General features: G+C 41.8%; 2 protein-coding genes and 2 long non-coding RNA genes across 7 annotated transcripts in view; 1 reads left to right on the forward strand and 3 right to left on the reverse strand.

The window, feature by feature from the left end:
- COQ10B (coenzyme Q10B) overlaps positions 1 to 13,265 on the forward strand; it is an 18,241-nt gene extending 4,976 nt beyond the window's left edge. Inside the window, exons 1-5 of one of the 4 annotated variants that reach the window (XM_027678198.1) lie at positions 26 to 55; positions 3,388 to 3,534; positions 4,990 to 5,182; positions 8,088 to 8,189; positions 10,727 to 13,265. In XM_027678198.1, coding sequence (XP_027533999.1) covers positions 3,413 to 3,534; positions 4,990 to 5,182; positions 8,088 to 8,189; positions 10,727 to 10,894 — 585 coding nt within the window. In that variant the 5' untranslated portion in view covers positions 26 to 55; positions 3,388 to 3,412 and the 3' untranslated portion in view covers positions 10,895 to 13,265. Of the gene's footprint in view, positions 1 to 25; positions 56 to 102; positions 1,409 to 3,384; positions 3,535 to 4,989; positions 5,183 to 8,087; positions 8,190 to 10,726 lie in introns of those variants that run through there. The other 3 variants (XM_027678197.1, XM_027678199.1, XM_027678196.1) reach the window with 3 other exon arrangements.
- Positions 2,693 to 5,049, reverse strand: LOC113965186. The gene is made up of 3 exons (XR_003533471.1): positions 4,956 to 5,049; positions 3,828 to 3,971; positions 2,693 to 3,490 (listed from the first exon to the last, which is right to left on the reverse strand). It is a non-coding gene; the product is annotated as an uncharacterized LOC113965186 (long non-coding RNA).
- LOC113965183 lies at positions 8,664 to 11,117 on the reverse strand. The gene is made up of 3 exons (XR_003533468.1): positions 11,028 to 11,117; positions 10,320 to 10,382; positions 8,664 to 8,861 (listed from the first exon to the last, which is right to left on the reverse strand). It is a non-coding gene; the product is annotated as an uncharacterized LOC113965183 (long non-coding RNA).
- HSPD1 (heat shock protein family D (Hsp60) member 1) overlaps positions 12,728 to 22,740 on the reverse strand; it is a 15,177-nt gene continuing 5,164 nt past the window's right edge. The window contains exons 2-12 of the mRNA XM_027678180.1: positions 22,014 to 22,189; positions 19,052 to 19,304; positions 18,447 to 18,529; positions 17,658 to 17,753; positions 17,265 to 17,358; positions 16,680 to 16,848; positions 16,236 to 16,335; positions 14,816 to 15,061; positions 14,434 to 14,608; positions 13,649 to 13,827; positions 12,728 to 13,559 (exon numbers count right to left, since the gene is read on the reverse strand). Coding sequence (XP_027533981.1) covers positions 13,407 to 13,559; positions 13,649 to 13,827; positions 14,434 to 14,608; positions 14,816 to 15,061; positions 16,236 to 16,335; positions 16,680 to 16,848; positions 17,265 to 17,358; positions 17,658 to 17,753; positions 18,447 to 18,529; positions 19,052 to 19,304; positions 22,014 to 22,187 — 1,722 coding nt within the window. The 5' untranslated portion in view covers positions 22,188 to 22,189 and the 3' untranslated portion in view covers positions 12,728 to 13,406. The remainder of the gene's footprint in view (positions 13,560 to 13,648; positions 13,828 to 14,433; positions 14,609 to 14,815; positions 15,062 to 16,235; positions 16,336 to 16,679; positions 16,849 to 17,264; positions 17,359 to 17,657; positions 17,754 to 18,446; positions 18,530 to 19,051; positions 19,305 to 22,013; positions 22,190 to 22,740) is intronic.

Here is a 22,740-nt window from a genome sequence, read left to right on the forward strand (position 1 = left end):
CCGGAGGGGCCGGAGGGGCCGGAGGGGCCGGAGGGGCCGGAGGGGCCAGCGGCAGGTACGCGGGGCGCGGTGAGCGCGGGAGTGACAGAGAGGGGCCGGATCCCCGGTGGTGAACTCGCCTGTTCTTTGCCCGAGGCGGCTGCACGGCTGTGAGCGCAAAGAAACTGAAAACTGAGTGAAAATCCCGGATGGTTTTCGCTTCAGATAAGGCAACGTGTTCCTTCTCCCCTGAGCACATGGAAGGCTGGCTGCAACAACTCGAGAAAAGGAATATGCTTTGGAGAGGAGTTAATCTTGCAACTGGAATTAAAAAGAGCAAGCAGATGAGAGAGAGCGCGATTTGAAATGTTAGGAGAAGAAAAAAGGTTATAGCAATGCTGCTGTGTTTCTTTGTCAAAGTCTGTCATACTCGTAAAAACTGTCAAAAAGTGGAATAGATGTTGGTTCATGATGTCAAATTTCAGGCAGTCATTTGGCATCATTGTTACTGTGCAGTGGTATAATGTAACTTCGGGGCACATTTCTTACTGTGTATCCTTTGTGGTAGAATCTTAAGGATGTGTTTGCAGTATTAAATTAGTTCAGTCCTGGTAAACAAAAGTCCTGTTTTAAAAAGTCATTTATTTGAGTATCGAGGGCACAGTCAATTGCTGGGAAGGGTGTTTTGTATAAGGAAACACATAAAGTAACTAGCTGGACACTAAGTTTGACAATGTTTCTGATGTGAGCTGCGAGAGCCCTGGCAGCTGGTTTTAAGCAAGTGCTGGGTTAAACCCGGAGCTGTGTTATCTGTAGCCTTGAAGCTGGAGTTGCTTTGGCTTTGCAGTTGTCACTGGTGTGCACATCGTACCTGCTGCCAGCTCAGCAGAACCCTGGCTGTGCTAAGCAGCAGACTGCAAGGGGCCAGGGGTAAATAGTATTCAGACTGAAATATGAGGATACTTGCTGGTACACTCATTTTTTGGGATATGAACAGCTGTCAACAAAAAATTTGAATGGGATCAACTCGTGTCTCATAGACCATAAAATGGCCATCAGATATCACTAACCTGATGGAAGGATCAGTTGGGGTACAGTAAACACAATTGCCCTGGCATGTTCTCAGCACTAATGTCAGTCTTTACAGTGAGGGGTTGGAGATACCTTTTTTCAAAAATACATTAAGCTTTAGGCTTAGAAAACTGTGTAGCTATTAAAAAAAAATAAACCACTGAATATAGATTACTTACGTGTGCATGTCATACACCAGAAATGCTTCTCTTTCAGGTCATGGAGGTCAAGTGATACTGTCATCAGTGCCCAAATGCTCAGGGAGAAAGCAGCGAGTGGCAGGAGTGGAAGAGGCAGTGAGAGCAGTGTGAGGGGGGATGGTTCTGTTACTGGCAGAGGGCAAACACCGAGGCTGCAGGTGTGTCTGAATTCTAGCGTGGACTTGGCTTTTCTTCTGTGGCCCAGGTCAGGTTCACAAAAACAGTCCATGGAAACCCATGCTTCTGGGATTTCTTGCAGAGATCTGCTTTCCTGAACTGGGACCAAGCCCAGCACATTCTCACAGCGTCTGTTATTCTCCAGATAAAATCGGGAGAGGGATGGAGTCTCACCACGCTTGTTAGCGTTGTAACCTCTTAACCCTGTCTGCCTCAAATGGCAAAATAATGGTGAAAAGGACATTGTCTTACAGCAGCCAAGGGATTGTTTGTAGGGGTTGTTTTTCAGCCTTGCAGCTGAAACAAGTTTAGATAAAATCGTATGAAACAATAGACTGGCACAGTGTTACAATAAAAACAGACCAAGAGACGAAACCTGGTGACCAGTTTGGACTGTGTGCTGTACATAGCCCCAGATAAAGTGATTTAAATCTGCTGTGCAGAATGAGGTCCAGTCCACACATTTTGACTTGGGCTGAGGCAGCTATGATGTTACTGGCACCCTTCAACTTCCTGTCAAAACAATTGTCAAAGCTTTTCCTTAAGTATTGTCCAGTTTGTGTGGAAACAAAACAGACTATGACCACATCCCTTGAGATACAGTTGCAAACATTTGCAGAGTTGTTGTCTAAAGGCTTTTAAAGTGGACCTATCCTTTCTTAATTTTGACACAGTACTTCTGTCCCATCTTAAATAATTTCTTTTCAACTGCAGTGGTTACAATCTGTGTTTGTCACTCATCTTGCTTCATATCACAGTTGCATAGTTGGTTTTAAAAAAGTCTATACAGATTGTTTCTAATCATCTACTAATGATGATTATTTTCCTCTAACTCAACACCAATTTATTATTTGCCTGTCTCCCAACACAGTGACCACATAAGCTGATGTGCTCAGTCATGGGTTACTACTATACTTCTTGAGAATTTTATGTTGATTTTTTATGTTCAGTTTAATTGTTCAAAATTGGTAACTAATTTGCTAGACTACTTTGGTGGTTGGGAAGAAAACCATATCTAATGCATCTATCTGTTCACTGTGTTTAAAAACCCACCAAACCAACCAAACAGACCCCCAAAGAAGCCTAATGCTAAGTAGGGAAGTTTGGTTCCATTTCTGATTATGTGAATCCAGATATAGAGTCCTGATTGTTTAATTAGAGAAAGAACAGTAAAAGACATGGGTTACTCTGTAGCTTATGTTTGTAGAGTCATTGAGGACAAAGAGTAACATTTTTAATTTCCTGGTGCCAAAAATCAGAACTTTTGAGGCAGCATGTTGCATTTTGATCTACTTGTTCTCAGCAAAATCAGTAATTTAGCAGAACAGAACTGTTAATCACAATGAATGTTTTTTAGATTTTAGTGTAGATGTTCACAAACAGAGAACACTGAGGTGCAATCTTAAGGTTATTAGTCCCTTTACGGGTAATTAAGTTTTATTTATGAAAACACTGTGTCCAAGGTTTTGATTCTATTTTCTGAAGGAAATTTGGAAAGCTGGGTAACAATGCACCTTCTGAATGGACTTTCAAAATTAAACTGTCCTTTTAAGAGAAGGATGGCGCCAGAGTTCAGCTTTGTATCTCCAAGTGAAATCTTCTCTACTTTTTGTATTCCAAAAGAGATAAGTATTGCAAACCTTGATTTTGCTATTAGGAAAACCTGTTCTGCAAATTAAGTGCATCTGAGACCTGTACATGAACTCAGGCTGCCATGTGGTCAAGTGTTTAATGAGGGCCTTTGTGTTTCACTCTGCAGTCATTTTTGTCCTGACTGTGGGCTATTTTTAGTTTCTCTTAAGGAAATGTTTGACAGTTTGTGCACTGTTATGAGCCTTTGCTTTTCCATCGGACAGACATTTTCTGGAATGTTATACAACAGGTTATTTGTCCCACTTGAATGTGCTGTTACTTCTTTTGCTGATATGAAACCCATCTAAAAGCATTTTCACTGTTTCAGGCACTTGGCTTCTTGTGGTGTTCTGATGACCAGAACTTCTCCTTTGCAAGTACCTGTAACGAGCCAGACTTTTTCAAGGAATTTCTTCAACATTGCTGCACCACTAGTAAATAAAAGAAAAGAATATTCTGAAAGAAGAATTATAGGGTTTGTATAAAACTGTGGAAAGAGACTTTAAATGCTTATTGTTTTTATATCTGCTGTAATTAATCTGAAACACTAGAAGTTCAAAAGGAGTTAAAACCCCCATCCCTACAGACACATGCCCCTATGACTCTGCCCAATTGGAATGTAAAAAGGAGTTCTGATTTTCAGAATTTGTAAAGATAGGATTTACCAGTCTGAAACTGAGTATAAAAAAGGTAGAAACCCAAAACCCTTGGCCCACAGAAAGAAAGGGCAGAAATAACTGTTCTGTTCCATGACAAAACAAAACCAACCTTGAAAGGGAGTATTAAACGAATAATTTCATCTGGTAAAATGTGAATAAACCAAGAGGTGTGAAAACTCTGTTTCATTCTGTCCCAAATCCATGACAATGTTTGCTCGTACATTATATTGTAGTTCTCAAGATTCTCTTCTTTCTTTAAAAGAAGGAAAACAATTAGTTGTGTGATGAAGAAACTAAGACACATAGAAAAAGATTTTGAAATCCAGTTTGCCTTAGAGCTAGTGGGAAAATTCCAGTTAATTTAACAATGTTGGGATCTGCCCCCAGTCTCTGGTCTACAATAGTATGAATTACTTTTTTATTAGCATAATTTTTTGACTGTACTTAACATTCCTTAATGTGATATTTCTTGAACTGCAACATATCTGCATAGTCACTAAAAAAAGGCCTTTATCCAAGAGTACTCACTGCTGAATACTGTTGAACATATGCTTCATTTTAAAGAATTGTTTATTCCCATCTCTGAGTCAGAAATAAAAATTAAAAACCACAGCTAGTAATACTTTGCCACATTACAGTAGAGTCAACTAAAATGTTGCTATTATGTGTTTCATCTGATTTCAATATCCTGCCTGAGCAGGGAGGTTGGACGAGTTCCAGAGGTCCCTTCCAACCTCAGCCATTCTGTGATGCTGGAAGGTTTTTCCATTGTAGGTATTTTTTAATTAAGCTTTTTAATTTGGGCTGATGTGAGGAACGTAGTGTTCCTCTGTTTAAACCTTATTAATTATAGTACTCGAGTTTTGATACACCTTGTCTTGGTAGCCATGCAGTGTGGATTTTTTTAATGTGGAATGTCTAAGATCGACCTCAAAGAAGACACAGTTGTGCTGAAAAAAACGTTTTATTTGAAATGTACGCACATTTACATGACACTTAAGAGAGAGAGTAGCAGTCACTGTTCACTAACTTTACTGCTGGATGGTGTGTTGTATTTTGCTTCTTTATGTAAAGACTGTCACCAGTTTACTACTTTCTTTTCCTCTTAATTAGCAAAGCTGCATTTTTAATCTCCAGAACCAGTGGTAGTTTTCAGGTGACTGCATGTTCACCTTCCAACTGCCCACGCCATTTATACCATCTTTGATGCTTCAATACTGAATTAAAGTTAAAATACCTTGTAACTGTAACGTCCCTATTTCTGTTTCCAGGTATTCTATGCAAGAAATGTATGAAGTTGTTGCTGTTGTGGAGAATTACAAACTGTTTGTTCCTTGGTGTAAAAAGTCAGACATACTCTCGAAGCGCTCTGGGTACTGCAAAGCACAGCTGGAAATAGGATTCCCTCCTGTAGTAGAGAACTACACATCAGTTGTTACCCTAGTGAGACCACATTTAGTTAAGGTAACTGTTTTTTTTTCCTCTCCTAACTTTCCTTAACATTTGTTCTTGAAATTTGAATATTCCAGGAACATCCTGTTTCAAAACAAAATTGAGGCTGGAAGTTCTTTCTGTGGCTCAAAACTCGTGTTGTTTTTCTTTAAGGATTTTAGATAAACTGGGGGAGAATTTTAATGTGCTTTCAAAACATATCCCGCCACATGGGGGAGAAAGAGGAATCACTTTTTAACTTGCCTTTGCTGGAGAAGATGGCAGCCATTAATGAAAACATAACACTTTTGATTTGTATTTTGTTATAATTTTGTCCAAGACTTTCTAAATACAAAGTTAGTACTTACTTTAAAGTTATCTTTGACATAAAAGTTATCTTTGACAGCACTAGCTTCTGATGCCTTAGCAAAGTTGCTATTTGTCATTACTTTTCTTCTCACAATTTTAATTAATTAATAGGAAAAGCCTTAAACGTAAGTGTAGGATCTGCTGAAGAGCTTGTTATTCAATATATTGATGAGAAAATGGAAGAGTGGATTTAAAGTCAATTTTTTTACAATTAATTTGCTCAGAAGAGAAACAGTTGTATTTCTCCTTTCAGCTTTTCAGTAATTAAGAGAAAAGTAGAAAAGTGTCAAGGCAGAAATTTTAAATGATGTCTGGATCTTCTAAGTATTTGCTTGCCTTATATGTTCAAACCTGTTTTAGTAAAGAATGGCTCAGAACAGACTCCTTACAGCAAAACTGCCTCTCCCTTCGTGTGGCAGATCCTGAATGTTTTGGAGTAATTAGTGGAAATTACAACAATTGGTTGCTGTTCAAGATAATTGTTTGAATATTCTTATTTCTAGGCTTCCTAATAAGAGACACTTAACAGAAAATGAGTTTCTGAAGTACAGGAAAGATGTAAACTGGAAAAGGAATATGCAAAGTGCTTTTATTTGATGCACTTACTGATTCTGGAAAGAAAAAAAGATTTTTTCCCTTTATTAAGAAAGTTGAGTATCTACAATGGGGAAATGTGTGTTTCACATGCTGAGAGCTTTCCTCTTCTGCTCTTCCCTGACAAGACAGGCTTTTTTCTTTCACACAGCTATCAGACTGGCTTACCAACTCTTTTTCCCTCTTAATTCACTCAAAAGAGTGTCTCAGGAAAAAAAACTATAAAACTAGAGAGGTAAACTATTTCTTCAGATTTTCTCCTCCTGGACTCACTGGCCTTTTCTCTGCTGCAATTACCGTTCCTAGAGATTTACATTATGTTCATATAACTGTAGGACATTTCTAGAGAAGCCACTGTGTGCTTGGATTATTTCACTCTCCTCTGAAGTAACTCTGGGCAAAGGCCCCTTGCACGTGGTGACAAAATGGGGATTTTTTTTTTTTTTGTTGCTTAAGGCAGCAGTGCTTGAACAATTGAATAATCGGACTGGTAACAGCAGTCTTTGCTGAGGGGGAAAGCATGGAGTGAATTTGCTACTCATAAGATTGGGAGCAGGGGGGACACAGTGGCAGTTTCCCCATTCTTCCTGCCATTTTGGCAGCAGTAGAGAGGCAAACCCAGCTCATTGTGTCTAATCTTCCCTCTACTCCCTTCTTTCTGTTGTAGAAGTAGCAAGGCTCTGCATCATCTCATTCCTGGAAGGAAAATATAGGTATTTTTGTGCTGTTGATTAGTCTTTGAGATGACTCACCACAGCTTTCCAACCCAAGCAACACCTATTCCTTGTGGGTAGTCTTATTGGAGCAGAGCTGCTTGTGGTAACAATAAGAACTTGTAACTAAAGAAAAAAAAGATTAAAAAAAAAAAGCTACAGAAATTTTCTCTCCAAATTCTAACCCAGTTGAGGTTATGTATTTGGATGATTTTGAAGAATAGGTCTTTCAATCTTTTTCTTTTATAAATATAGCCACACAGAATTAGCTCTATGTCCCAAAAGCAAAATAAGTGAAAATAAAGATCCTATTGCCATGAAAATTATGATGCCAACTAATGCCAATACTTTACTGTTTTAAAGGACTGTTTGCAAGCCCTCCTAAAGCCCTAGCCAAATAGGGCTTGCCTGGAACCAAAAGGCAGAGTATGAGCTTGAGTGTATGGTCTACTGACTTTGTGGCAGCTCTTGGTCACAACAGGATCTTGTGACAGAGGATCTTCGGAGTTTGTCTTCAAACACATTTGTCTTGGGGCTAAGCATTCCTATGGCCCAAAGCTACCAGTCCATATAATAATAATAATGGCCCATCTTCGCGAACGAAGATTTGGGGAAAGGTCTTTTACCTTTCAAGCCTGCGCGATGGATTTTTTTAGGTGAGACACAGCCTGCGCTGAACTGAGCCCACCCTTTAATCCTAAGGTTCATCTGCCGGGGCCAAGCAAGCTTGGACAATGGCAGTGAGGTCCTCAGGACGTAGGTTTGTTTAGAGTGACCTTCTCATAGATGGATGGCCACACAGGGCTAACGGGCTCCATCTGCCCGGGGGACCTGGAATCGAACCTGGGTCGCAGCGGTGAGAGTGCTGCATCCTAACCACTAGGCCACCAGGGGTCCCTCTAAAACATTCTATACATGTAATAAAGTATATCTACCTAAAACCCCAGTAAATATCCATATCCTTTGCTTAAAGCAGTGTTGTTCAAAATCCTGGTACATAACTAGCATGATGTTCCATGTGTCATGCCACAGCTCTGTTTCATGATGCTCAACACACAAATTTTCCCCCTCCCTTAAAAGGGATTCAGTTATTTTGCCATAAATGACACATATGGGACCTCATGCTGGCTGTGCTGTGAGAACAGTTTCATCTTTGCCATGACCATCACTGCCTAAGAAATGCAAATGCAAACTTCAGTAATACCAGTTTGTCACATTTGTAAAAGCCTAATTGCAGCTTGACTTTTTAAACTTTATTTTAGGCATCGTGCACAGACGGAAAACTATTTAATCACTTGGAAACTGTGTGGCGTCTGAGCCCAGGTGTCCCTGGATATCCAAGGACATGTACATTGGATTTTTCAGTAAGTATCGTAATTAAGGAGCAGTGCCTTAACTAGAAACACTGTCTTCAACTGTGTGTTTTTTTTTTTTAATGGCCAGTACCTTTTGTTAAACACAAATACACAGAAAACAAGTTAGTTTTAGTCAATACTATCCAAAAACTTGACCACCCAGAAACCACTACAGTGTCCTTTAGAGACAGGAATCTTCTGTATGGGCACCTCTCACCATACGGTTCTAAACACGCTGAAGTTTTCAGACAGTCAAATACAGAGGGAGAAATGCTACACATAGTTTGCTGTTTCCTTTTATTATTCTACAGCCCAAGTTGGGAGAGCACCTACTTTCTGGTACCATCTGTCCTGTTGGGCCTGCAGTTTGGTCAATTTGATTTCCTGGCTTTCAGTTTTACTCTGTCATGTATTTTAAGTCTTACTTTTTCCTTTTGGCATAATAGATTTTTCCTGTCTAATCTTTCTAATCTGTGATGGGATATCACTGTAGCCCAAACTATTGCTCTTTAAATCCAGTACCTGATTGAGCCTGATTTTACTCCCAGACAAGTTGTTTTCCACTCCAGTTATTGCTTTTCAACATCTGTTTAGTCTGCCATCACATTTTTTTCTTGCATTTTATAGCATAAAGTGTAGGAGCTGCATTAAGCACATAATTAAGCTGGGGATCACAACAGGCTGCAAAAGTGCACAGAGATGGGTTAATCCTACTGCCATCTACTGGACTACTCTACTTTGAAAATTATCTTCAGTAAATAGGAAAAAGCTTTTGGCGTATTTTGAAACTAGCACATTAACATCCTTGGGTTAAAAACTTTCAGCTTATTGCTGTATTTCACTTCTTATGGTTCAAGAATAAAAATTAATTTAGTGGCACTCAAAAAAATACATTTCTCATAGGATTTGTTCATGATGTTTGCACATTATTTGCTCTTGATACGTGAATTTCTCCAGGGAAATAAGTGCCAGTTCCTGCTACTAGCCAGTACATAAGCTAGCTTTTAACTCAAGCCCTAAATCTCAAGCCATAAAAACCCAAGTTGAGAAAACTTGAATTAAACAACTATTTAAACCTATAATCTAAATACAGACTCTGTGAGGAAACACACAACCCACCCTCATACCAAAGCCACGTTTTTGACATTTCAGGTCACCTAAAGGCAGTCAAAACTGCACTTGATAACGACATTTTCCCTGTCTCGGGGGAACACTATGGACACATCTCACTGCTCACCCCTTTCTGAGGCAGCAGCAGCCAGTGCAGCCAGCTGAGCTGGGGCTGCCTCCCCAGGGCCTTAACCCTTGCTAGTTCCTGCCCTGCTGGTCCTGCCTCTGGGCACATGCACACAGGGATGATGAGCATTTCACAACCAACTCCTCAAAACACGCTGTGCAATTACAGATAGTCGAGAGAAAACTCTGATTTCAAGAACACTTGTTTGCTTTAGAAAATGTTACTGTAGCTGCTGTATCCTGTTTTGCCAGCCTGATTCCAGGAGACATACATATCCAGCAGGGAACTTTCCTAGTTTGGTTTCAGCTCTGAAATGATTTGGTACATAGACTGAAACACACCACCACTCTTACCATCTGCAAACTTCATAAGTGTATGTATATAAGTGTATCACACCTCAAGATTTATGAAATTCCTGAGCATGATGCCAGATTCATTATCCCTGCTCTGCAGAACTCTGCATGCCCTGAACAACAGGTCTCTGACTTACAAAATGCACATTAATTTTACTGTTGCTCGAGGTCAAGCAAATGTAAATGAAGCTACACTTGGCTTTTAGGCCAAGTCATTTAGTTACTTCTGTTCTACAGCTTTGTAGTTAATGTGCATTGCTCATAAGGAATTTGGGAGAAGCTGTATTGGCATTGAATCTGCTGATTTCTCAGGAATGACACAAATACTTAAATCTCAATCCATTCCATTGACTGCCCATGTCAGGTTGGGAGTGGGAGCTGTTCAGGTGAGAGATACAAAACCCTCCAAATCTGCAGTTTTAGTTAGTAAACTGCTTGTTTGAACATACCAGAACTACTGCCACCAATAAGGACTGATTTAAAATATTGGTATTTAATAAGTAACTATTTCAAGCTGCTTTTAAGTCTCTTGGTTGTGCTCCAGCTTACCTGTAAGTCTGCTGTCTTGTCATGCAGGATTTTTCTTCAGACGTTTAGTCCCCCAAGTGAATTCTGTGCACAAAGTAAGTTATTGTTCGTCAGTAGTTTTTCATTATCCCAAATCTGTTTTGTGATGCATTATTTATTAAAGACAGTTTAGGTAAATGATTACTTCAGAGAGCTGAATGAAAGGATTCTTCTAATTCAAAAGCCCAGGGGAACAGTCCTGAGACCAAGGAACACAGCTTTTCTTCACAGACACACTCACACTTACCTCAGAAAAAAACTGTTCTTTCTCCCACAACTTACTTGAAAATTTCATTGGAGATTCTTTAATAGAGTTGTCTATTTGTAACAGCATTTTATCACAACAGTAGATAACACGAAAAATAATTCTTCTCTATTGTCTTAAACAGGTTTCTTTTGAATTTCGTTCACTTCTACACTCAAAACTGGCTACACTGTTTTTTGATGAAGTGGTAAAGCAGATGGTTGCTGCCTTTGAAAGAAGAGCATCCAAACTCCATGGCCCAGAAACCAGCATACCTCGGGAGCTGATGCTCCATGAAGTTCATCAGACGTAAAGAGACAACTGTAACCACCTCATGTATAACCTTGTTTGTACACTTCACTTGTACTAAGTGCCGTGCTCCTCCTTGGGGGCATCTATTTCTTATCTGAGCTGTGTGTAAAGATTTTATACTGTACCAAACATACCTGCTCAGCCAGACCTGTATAGAAAGTTCAAAAGCTGCAATCAAGTGCAACTTAAAGCCTTATCAGTAACAGGCAACTGGCAGCTCCTGTAACCCAAGATATCTCAGGCTGCCGTTAACGTGCCAAACGGCTCCTGCAATCACGGTCCAAGTTCTGCCTTATCCAAGCTCATGATTTTCTTTTAGCACTGTAACATATTAACTCAAGTTTAAATTATTAGTAGTGTGGCTGTAATTCAACAGCATCAACTCAGCCAGCTCTGGCCAAGCCAAGGGAAACCGACATTCTGGCTTCACAGAGAATGGAACACTTTGCCAAGCACCGAGTGGTGGGTGCTTTCAATCCAGATGAATGGCAAAGGTGAGTCGGGAATCTCCGGCTGCTCCTGAACTGACCTGCAAGTGCCATAGAACACCCTCAACTGTCAGAAACTAAATGCAGGGGATACACATAAGGAGTACTGTAATCTGAGTGCAGCAGTCTCAGCTACAGCCAGGGGTTCCCAGCAGATCCGTCTGGGCTCCAGGCACCGATCACTTTGTAGTACATTTGGCAGGCTGAGCCTGCCCCCTTCTCCACTCCTTCACCCTTAAAGTTGCACTGCAGTTAGTTACTCATCTAATGCAAGCAGTTCCACACTGTAAAACAAGGAAGTTTTACCTCTTTGAGAGCAAGGGACCACAGTACTGTCCTCCCTGGAAGAAGGGAACAAGATGTCCTCCGCTCCCCGCAGCCAAGCACACCCACAGCCAGCTGCCATTAAAAAGCATACAAGGGCACTAAAACCCTTAGTTCTTAGGGGTTTTTCATTACTATACTACCATTCTATTATCAGCCCATTATGATAGCACCAGCTGTCTTGATTAAATCCACATTCAGTACTTCTGTCCCTGGCGTAAATATTCTTTCCAGTCTCTGAAGAAACATGGGTCAATAGGTTTGAACTATTTTAAATCCTCACTGTGTGCTGCCTCGCATTACCCAATTTCCTTACTGAAATTAGGTGAAGCTCTAGGCCAGGTGCTGAAGCTGGTCCTTTCTCTAAAGTGTCTGTAACCCACGTGGTTACTACAGGACAGCATGTTAGGTAGCATAAGAAGGTATGTTTCAGAATAAAGACAGCCCTCAAACAGTTTCAGATTGTTTACTTTTCCAGAAAGAGCAATTGGCATGTCACATGTCCCCTCTGTGAAGGACAGTTATTAAGGGCAGGAAGCTGAGGAAAGTGACAGCTGGATTGAGGTCAGTTTTACAGCACTGAGAAATTGTACAGCAATTTTGTTTGTTGAGGCATCAGAGATGAGCATACTGAGGTTTGGGAACACCATTGTTCTGCAGTTTCGAAAGCAGACGACTTTACACATCACTGATATTAGCTTTGTCAGGTCAAAGAACCCAGTAAGTGGCAAAGCAACATTTCTAACGGTAAAACAGCATCTAGTGCAAAATAACTAAATTCTGCAACCCATTACCAGAAAGGAAGACAAGACTGGAAGGCTCAAGGTGAGGAGGTAACCACATATTACACCTGAGCAAAGGAACTGTTTAAAAACCCTCCGAACCCTTTCTTAGGCAAGACTTACCTGTTTGATACCCTCAGGGCACTTCCCTTCCTCCGAACTGTGAAAGGTGCACTGGGCCTGTTCAAGCACATGAAACAACCAGCATAGACAGGGCAAAATAAAGCCAGTGCACGTGCCTTGTTTTCAGAGCATTGTTTAATATTTCAAAGAACTGTAGTGCAGTTCAGCTTAGGTATTTCTTACCAAAATTAAAGTCACTTGCATTTCTGAGAAACATTCTAGACAAAGGAATGTTTCTCAGCGTGAAATGCCCTGTCATTTTTTCAAGCAATAAGTGTCTACTTCTAGTAAATCTTAGAGGCAGGCTGTCCAGGCTCTCCCATAACTATGGCAGATGAAAAAGGTGATACATTTTTGTAACTTTTGAGCAGTTTATTACATAAAGGTCACATAACTCTATTTGCCTACTTTGTACACAATTGTCTAGTCTCACGCACAGTGGCTTCCAAGTTCTTCCTAGTACTGGCAAGCACCAAGAAATTCTGTAATAGAATATCAAGTGCCTTAATTAAGTTCAAATCAGGACCTTGGTAGATGGATCTTGCACCCAGTTATCAGGAATGTACAAATGTCTTTATTCAAAAAATACAAAATAAATTATCTGTAGGCATGGACAATGACTGTAAACAATTACACGTGTGTTAAATGAAATCCAGTAACTGATGGTTACAGTGATTTTTCAACACCAGCCTCACTTCAGTCACTATCCACCCTCTGACACTGATAGCTCAAGTTTTTGAAGTCAGAACTGTCAGTCTTCAACAGCACAGCTCATGATGCATCCCTACCCCAGGAATTAGAACATGCCACCTCCCATTCCTCCGCCCATGCCACCCATTCCTCCCATTGCCGGCTCCTTCTCTTCTTTGGGAACCTCAGTCACCACTGCTTCTGCTGTTGATAGGAGAGACGCGACACCGGCGGCGTCCATCAGAGCAGTTCTCACAACCTAAAAACAGGGAAGAAATAGCTTAATGCCTGCTGGCTATCACGGGAGGTGGGAGGAGAAGCAGCTGAGAATTAAGACTTTCAGGTTACCTTTGTTGGGTCTATGATTCCTTTTTCTACCATATTTACAAAGTCCCCAAGCATTGCATCATAGCCAACTTCTGACGGGCTCTGCAGGATTTTCTCAACTATCAATGATCCTTCAACACCAGCATTCTTTGCAATAGTCATTGCTGGGATTTTCAGTGTTCTCTTGATTATGTCAATGCCTGCAAGAAAAAGGGTGGTTAGAGCTATGTTTTGCATACACTGCTCCCACTGCCAAGGCCTGCCTGCACGAGCTGCTGGAGATCAATACAGAGAACACTCTGAGCAAAAACATCATCTATTCGTATCAGTTCCAGGAGGAAAGGTTCTCTGCTACTTGACATTTGTCAACAAACGAAATCTTTGCAGGATATTCACATACATTTTAGTTTTACTACATGTTGAAGAAGTCAGGAGTACTCTTTATGTGTAACATGGCACAAAGCCTTTTTCCATTTGATTTGCCACACAATCTCTTAAGCATTATGAGATTTTTCATCTGTCTGCAATGGCTGGGAACAGTCAGCTCTCAACTCTAACCATTTGCCACTCTCTGCAGGGAGCACTGCTGCTTTACTGTTACTGGGTTTTTCACAGTCAAGTCAGGCACTCAGTGAAACCTCCTTCCCCTTGAAAATCAGAGACCATCATACCAAGGGGGTGTGAGGTTCCTGAGATCAAATAACCAAAAACTCACTGGAAGCAATCTGCATTTCATCTGAGAAAGCCTCAAGTCAGGAGAAAAGCTACTCGCAACACTTCCACACACATTCCAGTAACTTCCTTACCAATTTTCTGATCTTCATTGGCTGGGGTTAAGGCATCTAACGCTGGAATGCAGCGGAGCAGTGCGCAGCCACCTCCCGGGACGATGCCCTCCTCCACGGCAGCGCGCGTCGCGTTCAGCGCGTCAGTGACTCTGTCCTTCTTCTCGTTCACTTCAACGTCACTCGTGCCACCGACCTACAAGCAGCAAGGCACAAGTCAAGGTCCACACGAGGAGCCCGGGTGGGAGAGCACTGCTGGCTGAACACTGCTGCCCCCAAATTAAACAACCAAGAGCACTGACAAGTGCCAGAAAGCCAACCCAGCCTCTCCCGTGCTCACAGTCTTCTGTACCTCAGCAGCCAAGAAACCTAAACACAGTTTTAGTTCATTATCTCTTAATACCTTCAATACTGCCACTCCATCAGAGAGTTTGGCCAATCGCTCATTGAGTTTCTCCTTTTCATATTCACTGGTGGTGACCTCAAGCTGCTCGATAATTTCTTGAATGCGCTTTTCAATCTGAGCCTTTTCACCCTTCCCCTTCAGAAGCATGGTGTCATCTTTGGTCACAATGACCTCTCCCACTTTACCGAAGTCGTGAGGCTGAATATCTTCCACATTTAGGCTCAAACCCTCTTCTCCAAACACCTGAAAGAAATTATGTGAAAAGCTGGAATTCACAGTTCCCCATACATCAATTTTTTATCTACAGGCGCACGAACACATACAGCTAATGGTGCAAAATAATCACACTACTGCAGTTGAACAACACTCTTCCCTTCTCCTAAAGGAGTCCAGGCACGCAGGTACCTCACAAACTGACCCTCACAGAATGGAAAACGAGCAGCTTCTCACTCGTGCCTGACTCGTGTAGCTCACTGATTCAAAGTGCCTGGGAAGTAGTGTTACAGAGTCCTCATAGAATATCCTGGGTTGGAAGGGCCCCACAAGGATCATCCAAGTCCAACTCCTGGCCCTGAACAGGACAAACCCATGAGTTACACCATGTGCCCCAGAGCATTGTCCAAACACTTCTTGAACTGTGGTGCTGTGACCACATCTCTGGGAGCTTGTTCCAGTGCCCAACCACTCTCTGGGTGAAGAACCTCTTCCTAATATCCAACCCAAACCTCCCGACACAGTTTCCTCAGGTTCTGTCACCGGTCACCTCAGTGTATTTTGAGAAGTTAAAAACATTGGCACTTCGCAGACTTTAAAATAGTTTGCTGGTTTGTTACTCTGTGCTGCAGTTAGCTTAAACACAAAGTTTTATTTCAATAGCCTCCTTTGTGTCCCAGTATTGTGCCATGATTTTGAAGTGTGTGTAACAAAAAGGCACATAAAGGGACATTAATCAGTGCACCAAGTGTATGCAAAGTTTAGTGCTAAGAAAACCATTCAATCAATTCTACACGTTTTCAATTATTATATTTGCCACATTTGAGTTCAGGCAATTGTGAGACAATCAGTTTTATAAGGCAGTAAAAAAGCTTTGCTATATTTCTAAGATACTGTTTTGGAGTTCCTCCTTCCCTTTAACAGCCTAAATCCTGCAAGGAAATCATGTGTGACTTCAGTCAGTTACACGGATGTCCCGCTCGTGGTTGGCCAGGGCTGTATTACACAGCAATTTTCAGTGTCTACATTTTAAAAAAACAGGAAGATTCTAAAATTAAAATTACTGTTACATTTTTGAAGGACAGAACCCAGCCTGCAGCCCATAAAATACAAGCCAAGGACCTAAAAATACAAACTAATTTCCCTCCTTAAATATCATTAACATTTCTTAGAGCAAAAAGCTACTTAAAACATCATTACTTACAGCACCACCGGTAGCAATCGCCATATCCTTAAGCTGGTTTTTCCTGTTGTCACCAAAACCTGGTGCTTTTACAGCAACAACCTGAAGGCCAACCTTCAGCCTGAAGAGAAAAATTCAGAGCAACATTCCACATATGTTCAGAGAACGAGTCTAATTACTAAATCCAATTATTTCAGTACAGCTCTACCAATCAAGCAAACAAAGACACTCATGAACTGAGCTGATTTTGCTCAAAAAAGTAGTTAAGACACAACTGAGTTTCTGTCTGAGTTGACACAAAGTATGGTGATGTCCAAAGCTGCTGTTTCTTTGGCACAGACAAGAGAACAAACAGCACTACACCACAGAAATATTAAACACGCTCTCTTGTATGTACTCCTTTAAAAGGATGGAAAAAAGAAAAAAAAGCAGTACTTGTCTAAAAGAATGGATTTTAAGCCTCACCTGTTCAAGACTAGAGTGCTGAGAGCTTCTCCATCAACATCTTCAGCAATAATGACTAAAGGTTTCCTGTTAGCATTGGCGATTTCAAGAGCTGGAACTATGGACTGTACACTAGAAATTTTCTTTTCACTGATTAAAACATAAGCATCCTGGAATTCACATTTCTGCCCTGCAGAAACAACACACATTATCTAAACAATTCCATTACAAAAACACCAAGCATTCTCTTAACTTCAACAGCTATTTTGGAGCAACAGCTGCACTTTTTAAATTGCATTAAAAAATGAGATAAATTCTTTTCTCCAAGACCCCACCTTCAGTTCTGCATTGTTCTGCTATTGTTCTTGCAGGTCCAGCCTGATGTTGGCTGTCCACTCTTTGTGTAGAGAGGAAAACAAACCCCCAAAACTCCAAGTTTTTACTAAGTTAAAATTTCCTGATGGGGAAGGACCCCCTGCCCTATTTGCTGTGGCACAAGCATAAGGGACTGTAAAGTATAATTATAATTATTTGTAATTTACAAAATTACAAAATTATTGTAATTTACCATTTTAAGATATATGACAGGGGTTATTGGTAACTCACCTTTGGTTGTATTAATAAAATATGGAGAGATGTAGCCTCTGTCAAATTTCATACCCTCAATGATTTCCAATTCATCATTTAGAGTTTTTCCATCCTGTTTAGATGCAAGAAAGTCTACGTTAAAAGATCCCTTCTTTGTTACCAAAAGCACAAGTATAATTTTAGCTTATTATGCACAACAGAATGACAGCCTCTGAACCACACACCAGTTTCATATGCTTCCTTTCCAAATAGAAGAACAATGTTCAAACCCTGACCTAAGGGAGATGCGGACGAATTGTAGTGGGGAGACCATGTGAGCAGCAGCAGCTACATCCCATGAGACAAAAAACCAGCCCTAACTGGAGAAAAGACAGTCACTTTGCACTTAGTCTGTATGTTGGCCATTCTTACCTTGACAGTGATCACACCCTTTCGTCCAACTTTTTTCATTGCATCAGAGATTATATTGCCGATTTCCTGATCTCCATTTGCTGATATCGTGGCAACCTGAAACAGTAAAGCATTTCATCTCATTTCACAATACAAGTAATTTGTTTTCCACTATAAGGAAAACCAGAATAACCATTTTCAATTAAAACATGACAAGACACAGCAGCTGACTGTAGCACACCCACCCTAGGACCCAAGATCTCTGTTGGAAGGGCTCACAGCTCTTGGACAGCTCCAGCACAGGGCCAGATTCCCTGCACTGGGCTCACACACAGACCATCTGAATCTGCAGCCAGAGAAAGGTATAACTCACAGAGACCAACACACCTGGTGCCCAAGACCCAGCTGGGCACCCACCTCAACCTGAGTGATCTGCCACATTCTCCAAACTCTGCCGTCACCTTCCATCCACAAACACAGCTCTGCTCTTATCAATTCCTCCCAAGTACACAAATTTATGTTTAAAGACCACACTTAGGAATGAAACTTGAAGGTGAAAAAAACAACCTAATTCTGAACCAACTTGTAGCAGTGTAATTGAAGGCAGAATACTGGAAATGTTATAATAGGAACAGAAAAGCATAACCATGAAGAACATTCATTGAAACATAACTGGAACCTTGATGTACAAAGAAAAATGCCCAGTTGTCACATGCACACAACCCAACTCCACTAAACCTAACTGCCCAAAACTTTTTTCTGAACAGCTGTGTAAACTTGGGTTACATTTTACTGGGTTTTTTTTCTAACCTGTGCAATTTCTTCTGGAGTTGTAACAGGTTTAGACAGCTTCTTCAGTTCACCTATGATAGCATCGACTGCAAGCATCACCCCTAAGGATGGAGAAAATACTTGTGAGTGAACAAAACAAGGTATATGGCACAGAAAAAAAAACAAACCACCCACCCACCCCACTGAACAGGTTTCACTACAAAAAAAAAGTCCACACTGCAAAAATGCATCAAGTTTGCATATCCAAAAATCAATAGTTCTAGTTCTATATTGTCTTCTGTGCATCTGGTGACCTTTTTTGGAATTTGTGTGAGATACTTTGTCATGATTGAAATTTGTCACAAATTGCCTTCCATGGCATCAGTAAATGCAGAAATAGGAGTTTACCTATGACAAGTAAGTTAACTGCATATAAAATAACTAAAAAAATGAAAAATGAAGAATTGTTCAGAGTCAGCAAGCTAATAGAAACAAGTATGTTCTCTAAGCATCACTATTCATATAAAGGCTCTTCATATACGTGGCCTTCTTCAAAAAGAAGGCAACTTATTCAGAAAGTCAAATTCAGGATATGAAAAATAAATGACTGTGATTAAACATTAAAAAGAAGGGAAAAAAATTACCCCTCCTAATTTCTACTGGATTAGCTCCTTTGCTGATCTTCTCAAAGCCTTCCTTGGCAATAGCACGTGCGAGTACCGTTGCAGTAGTGGTACCATCTCCTGCTTCTTCATTGGTGTTGTTGGCAACATCTTGAACTAACTTGGCTCCAATATTTTTGTATTTGTCTTTCAAGTCAATTGCCTTTGCTACTGTCACGCCATCTTTTGTCACTTTGGGGCTTCCCCAGCTTTGTTCAATAATAACTGTTCTTCCCTAGGGTGACAAAGAACAAATATTAAACCAAAGCCAACCCACAGCACATTACTCTTAGGAGCTCAGCTGAAGATCCTCAGCTGTGAACCTTGCACAGAGCCTTCAGCTGGGACTTTTCAAGCAAACACTACCAAGGTTCTGGAGAACTGGAAAAATGGCTCTGAGGTTTTATGCTTTCACAGAATGAGGCTTCATTCCTAAGCCTCATTGCTTAATACCACAGTCTGCAACTAAAGGCAGGCTGGCCTTCCAGACAAAAATAATTGAAGAGATTCCCTCTAACACTAATATTTTACCCGAAAATTAAATATACAGCAACACAAAGAACTAAACTTGCAAAATTTCTATTAAACCGCAATAAAAAGTCTTTGTGATTGAGAAAAGTAATACAAGAGTCAATTTGCTGCATGTGCTAGAAAGAAAAAAAAAGTAGAGACTTGCAAACCTCACTGGTGACTAGCACAGAAAATTGAGAATACTTAAGTGCTATAATAATTTCTCAAACACTGCAAGTTACCAAGCCTTTCTTCTCTTAGCCCACACTAGGATCCAACTGAAAAGCTGGACTATTCCACCCAACATACACAGACACAGTTAACAGGGAAAACTGTGAGCCACCCAGGGAATGCAGGGCAAATGCACCTGCACAAGAAGACTGCTTGTTCCCAGATGAATTCAATAGCTTGAACAGCTGCCCCAAACAATCACATTCCAGTTCGAGCTGGAGGAAACAGAAACACAAGGAGCCTCCTCTGGTCCGCTGCTGCCCTGAAACTCCTGAGCTATCCCGACAGCTGGAGCTGTTGGAAAAGGGAAAGGAGAGCACCTGCCCTCCCTCAGCTTTGCTGCTCCCAGCAGACCCTGCACAAGCATTCTCACCCAGTCTGTCAGGTCCAGCTCAGGGCTGACCACTCTGGCTCCTGCCGTGGCTGCTCACGCCCCAGTGCGGCTCCAGCTCCACCCGGAGCTGGGATCACGTGCCAAGCCAGCCCAGGACTCCCCTGCAGCGCCTACTGTGCTCCTGCACAGAGCCCAGCACATCTGCCTCAGCCACTGAGCTGACTCTGGCTGCCTGCCAGACATGAGGCTGCTCCCCAAGTACAGCCACCCCTCGGAGCTACAGAGGAAAGGTTACGCTTCAGTTACTCAGGCTGAACTTGGGGAAGAGCTTACGTAAATTTACCTCTGGGACATAAAACAGTAATGCCAAATAATTCATACCCTGGCTGCTTACCACTATTTTATTTGACCTGCGCTTTTAAATCTAAAAGTGGTTCAAGAATAAGAAAACTCTTCTCTGGTGGATCCTGCTATTAGGAAGTTCTTCATGTAGTCTCTCTAGTTTTGTTAATTTTATTCTATATTTTGATACAGTCTTACTCCAAATGTTTGGTTTGCAGCTTTAAGAAGAATGGCACAACAAAACCTACTTCTCTCCAATCACGTGAAAGGACAAAATCTGTGTTCCTGAAGCAGAGAACACCTCCAGTAAACACACATGCACTTGGAATACTCCTGTATATTGAGAAGCTGAGCTCTCACATAAACTAGTTCTGTTCAACACTTTGGAGCATTATCAAAAGATTGTGTGAGACCACAAACCACATTCCTTAAAAGGTAGAACAGTGCCTAAAGGAAGCCTCCTCACAAAACCGATATTTATTAAAAATACTAAAAGCAGAATCAGGCATTGCTGTATAATCCCCAAATTTCTACAAATACATAGAGAACAGCAGAAAAAGTGAGAACACTGGAACAAAAACCCATAAGGTTACACAAAATTGCATCAGCAACTGCCCTTTAGCCAATGCACTCACAAAGTAGAGAAAACAGAAGTTAAATTAACTAACTACACTTAAACTGTGTTCATTTATGGAAAATAGACACAGCTTGCTGACATTCCTTAACCTCCATCTGCTCAGCTTATGGCATTTTTGCCTTTGAATAAACCTAACAGAACACTAAAAACATACAGAAAATACATGGATTACGTTATAGAGGCCAAGTAACCTTGAGAAGAACTACCATGCACATGTATTACATGGAACAGACACTCACACGAGCCCAAAGAAAATCAGTGTCTCTTCCTTAAAAACGAAGCTCATTTCAAGCTTTACTGCACATTGCATGACTATGCAGGATACCAGAGCCAGTCTTTCAAGAGATCTAGAACTCACAGGACAGAATACAGTGTAACACGAATGAATGCCACCGCTAGGGCATTTCACTGAAGCTGGTAACATTTACCAGCCAACTGAACGCTCAACATTACACTTTGGATGTGTTTCTCACCTCATTAATAGTAAAAAAAAAAAACCTTATTAACAACTGTAATTTGTAAAAACAACCCATCTGCCCCCAAGAAACAGAAACCCCCACAACATAGACAGTTACATTATCTACTGCATTGTTACAAGCTATCAACGGAGGTAGTAACACATCACCTTAACCTTCAAACCACTACACTGCATCTCTCATAGTAATCCAAGTGATTTTAATTTGTTACCATGAAAAGCACGTGCACTGTTGTCACGCTTCAGGTGACAAACATGGGAATACAGCTGCCTGCAGCTTTCAGCAGCCTGTCCATACCCCTCACCCTTTGCACTGCAGTTCTGCAGATGCAATCATGCAGGTCCACTGAGAGAAAGCTAACAAACTTCTCTGCTATGCTGTTTTCAACCAGGTCAGTGTTAAGTCTCCGATTACCTTTGGCCCCATGGTGACAGCTACAGCGTCTGCTAGAAGATCTACTCCTTGTAGCATCAGAGCTCTGGCGTCTGCTCCGAACTTCACATCTTTTGCATAGGCTCGTGTTAGATGGGGGGCAAGTGCTCTGGACACTGGTCTGATCTGACGGAGTACTGTCGATAAACGGAGCATGTCTGAAAGATTAAAACAAATGCAGACAAAAAAAAAATCAGCGTGATGGCTTCTCACAGCGGCTTCTACAGTAAAAGACGGCAAATGGATTTAGGAAGTAAAGCCAGAGACCCTGATGAGCCTTTAGTTTTTCGGCTGGCTGGAACCGAGACACAGAAGCAGCTGGAGCGAACAGGGCCTCGATCCCCGCTCCGCACGGCGAGGTTCGCGCTGCAGCAGCTCCCCCGTGTGCGGCCTCCGCGCTCCTCCCGCGGGCCCTCCCGGCGGCGGGGCAGGACACGGCGAGGGCAGCGCGGGGCCCCCGCAGCTCCGAGTGCCCAGCGCGGCGGTGCCGGGGGCGCCTGGGAGGGCTACCGCGCCCGCTGCCACCACCAAGGGCACAGAGGTGAGGGCCGGGCCGCCCCGGGCCCGCCAGGCCCCCACGCCGGCCCGGGCCCCACGGGCACGTGGCCGCTGCTGCAGGACACACGCAGCAAGGTCAGCGCCACCCGCCCCCCCGGGCCCGCCACGCGCACGCGGCGAGTGCGGGCCGGCCAAGCGCCGCCCGGCCGGG

The sequence above is a fragment of the Neopelma chrysocephalum genome, unplaced genomic scaffold (genome assembly GCF_003984885.1).
Source record: "Neopelma chrysocephalum unplaced genomic scaffold, ASM398488v2 Primary Assembly neopelma1_44, whole genome shotgun sequence".
Classification (NCBI taxonomy): domain Eukaryota; kingdom Metazoa; phylum Chordata; class Aves; order Passeriformes; family Pipridae; genus Neopelma; species Neopelma chrysocephalum.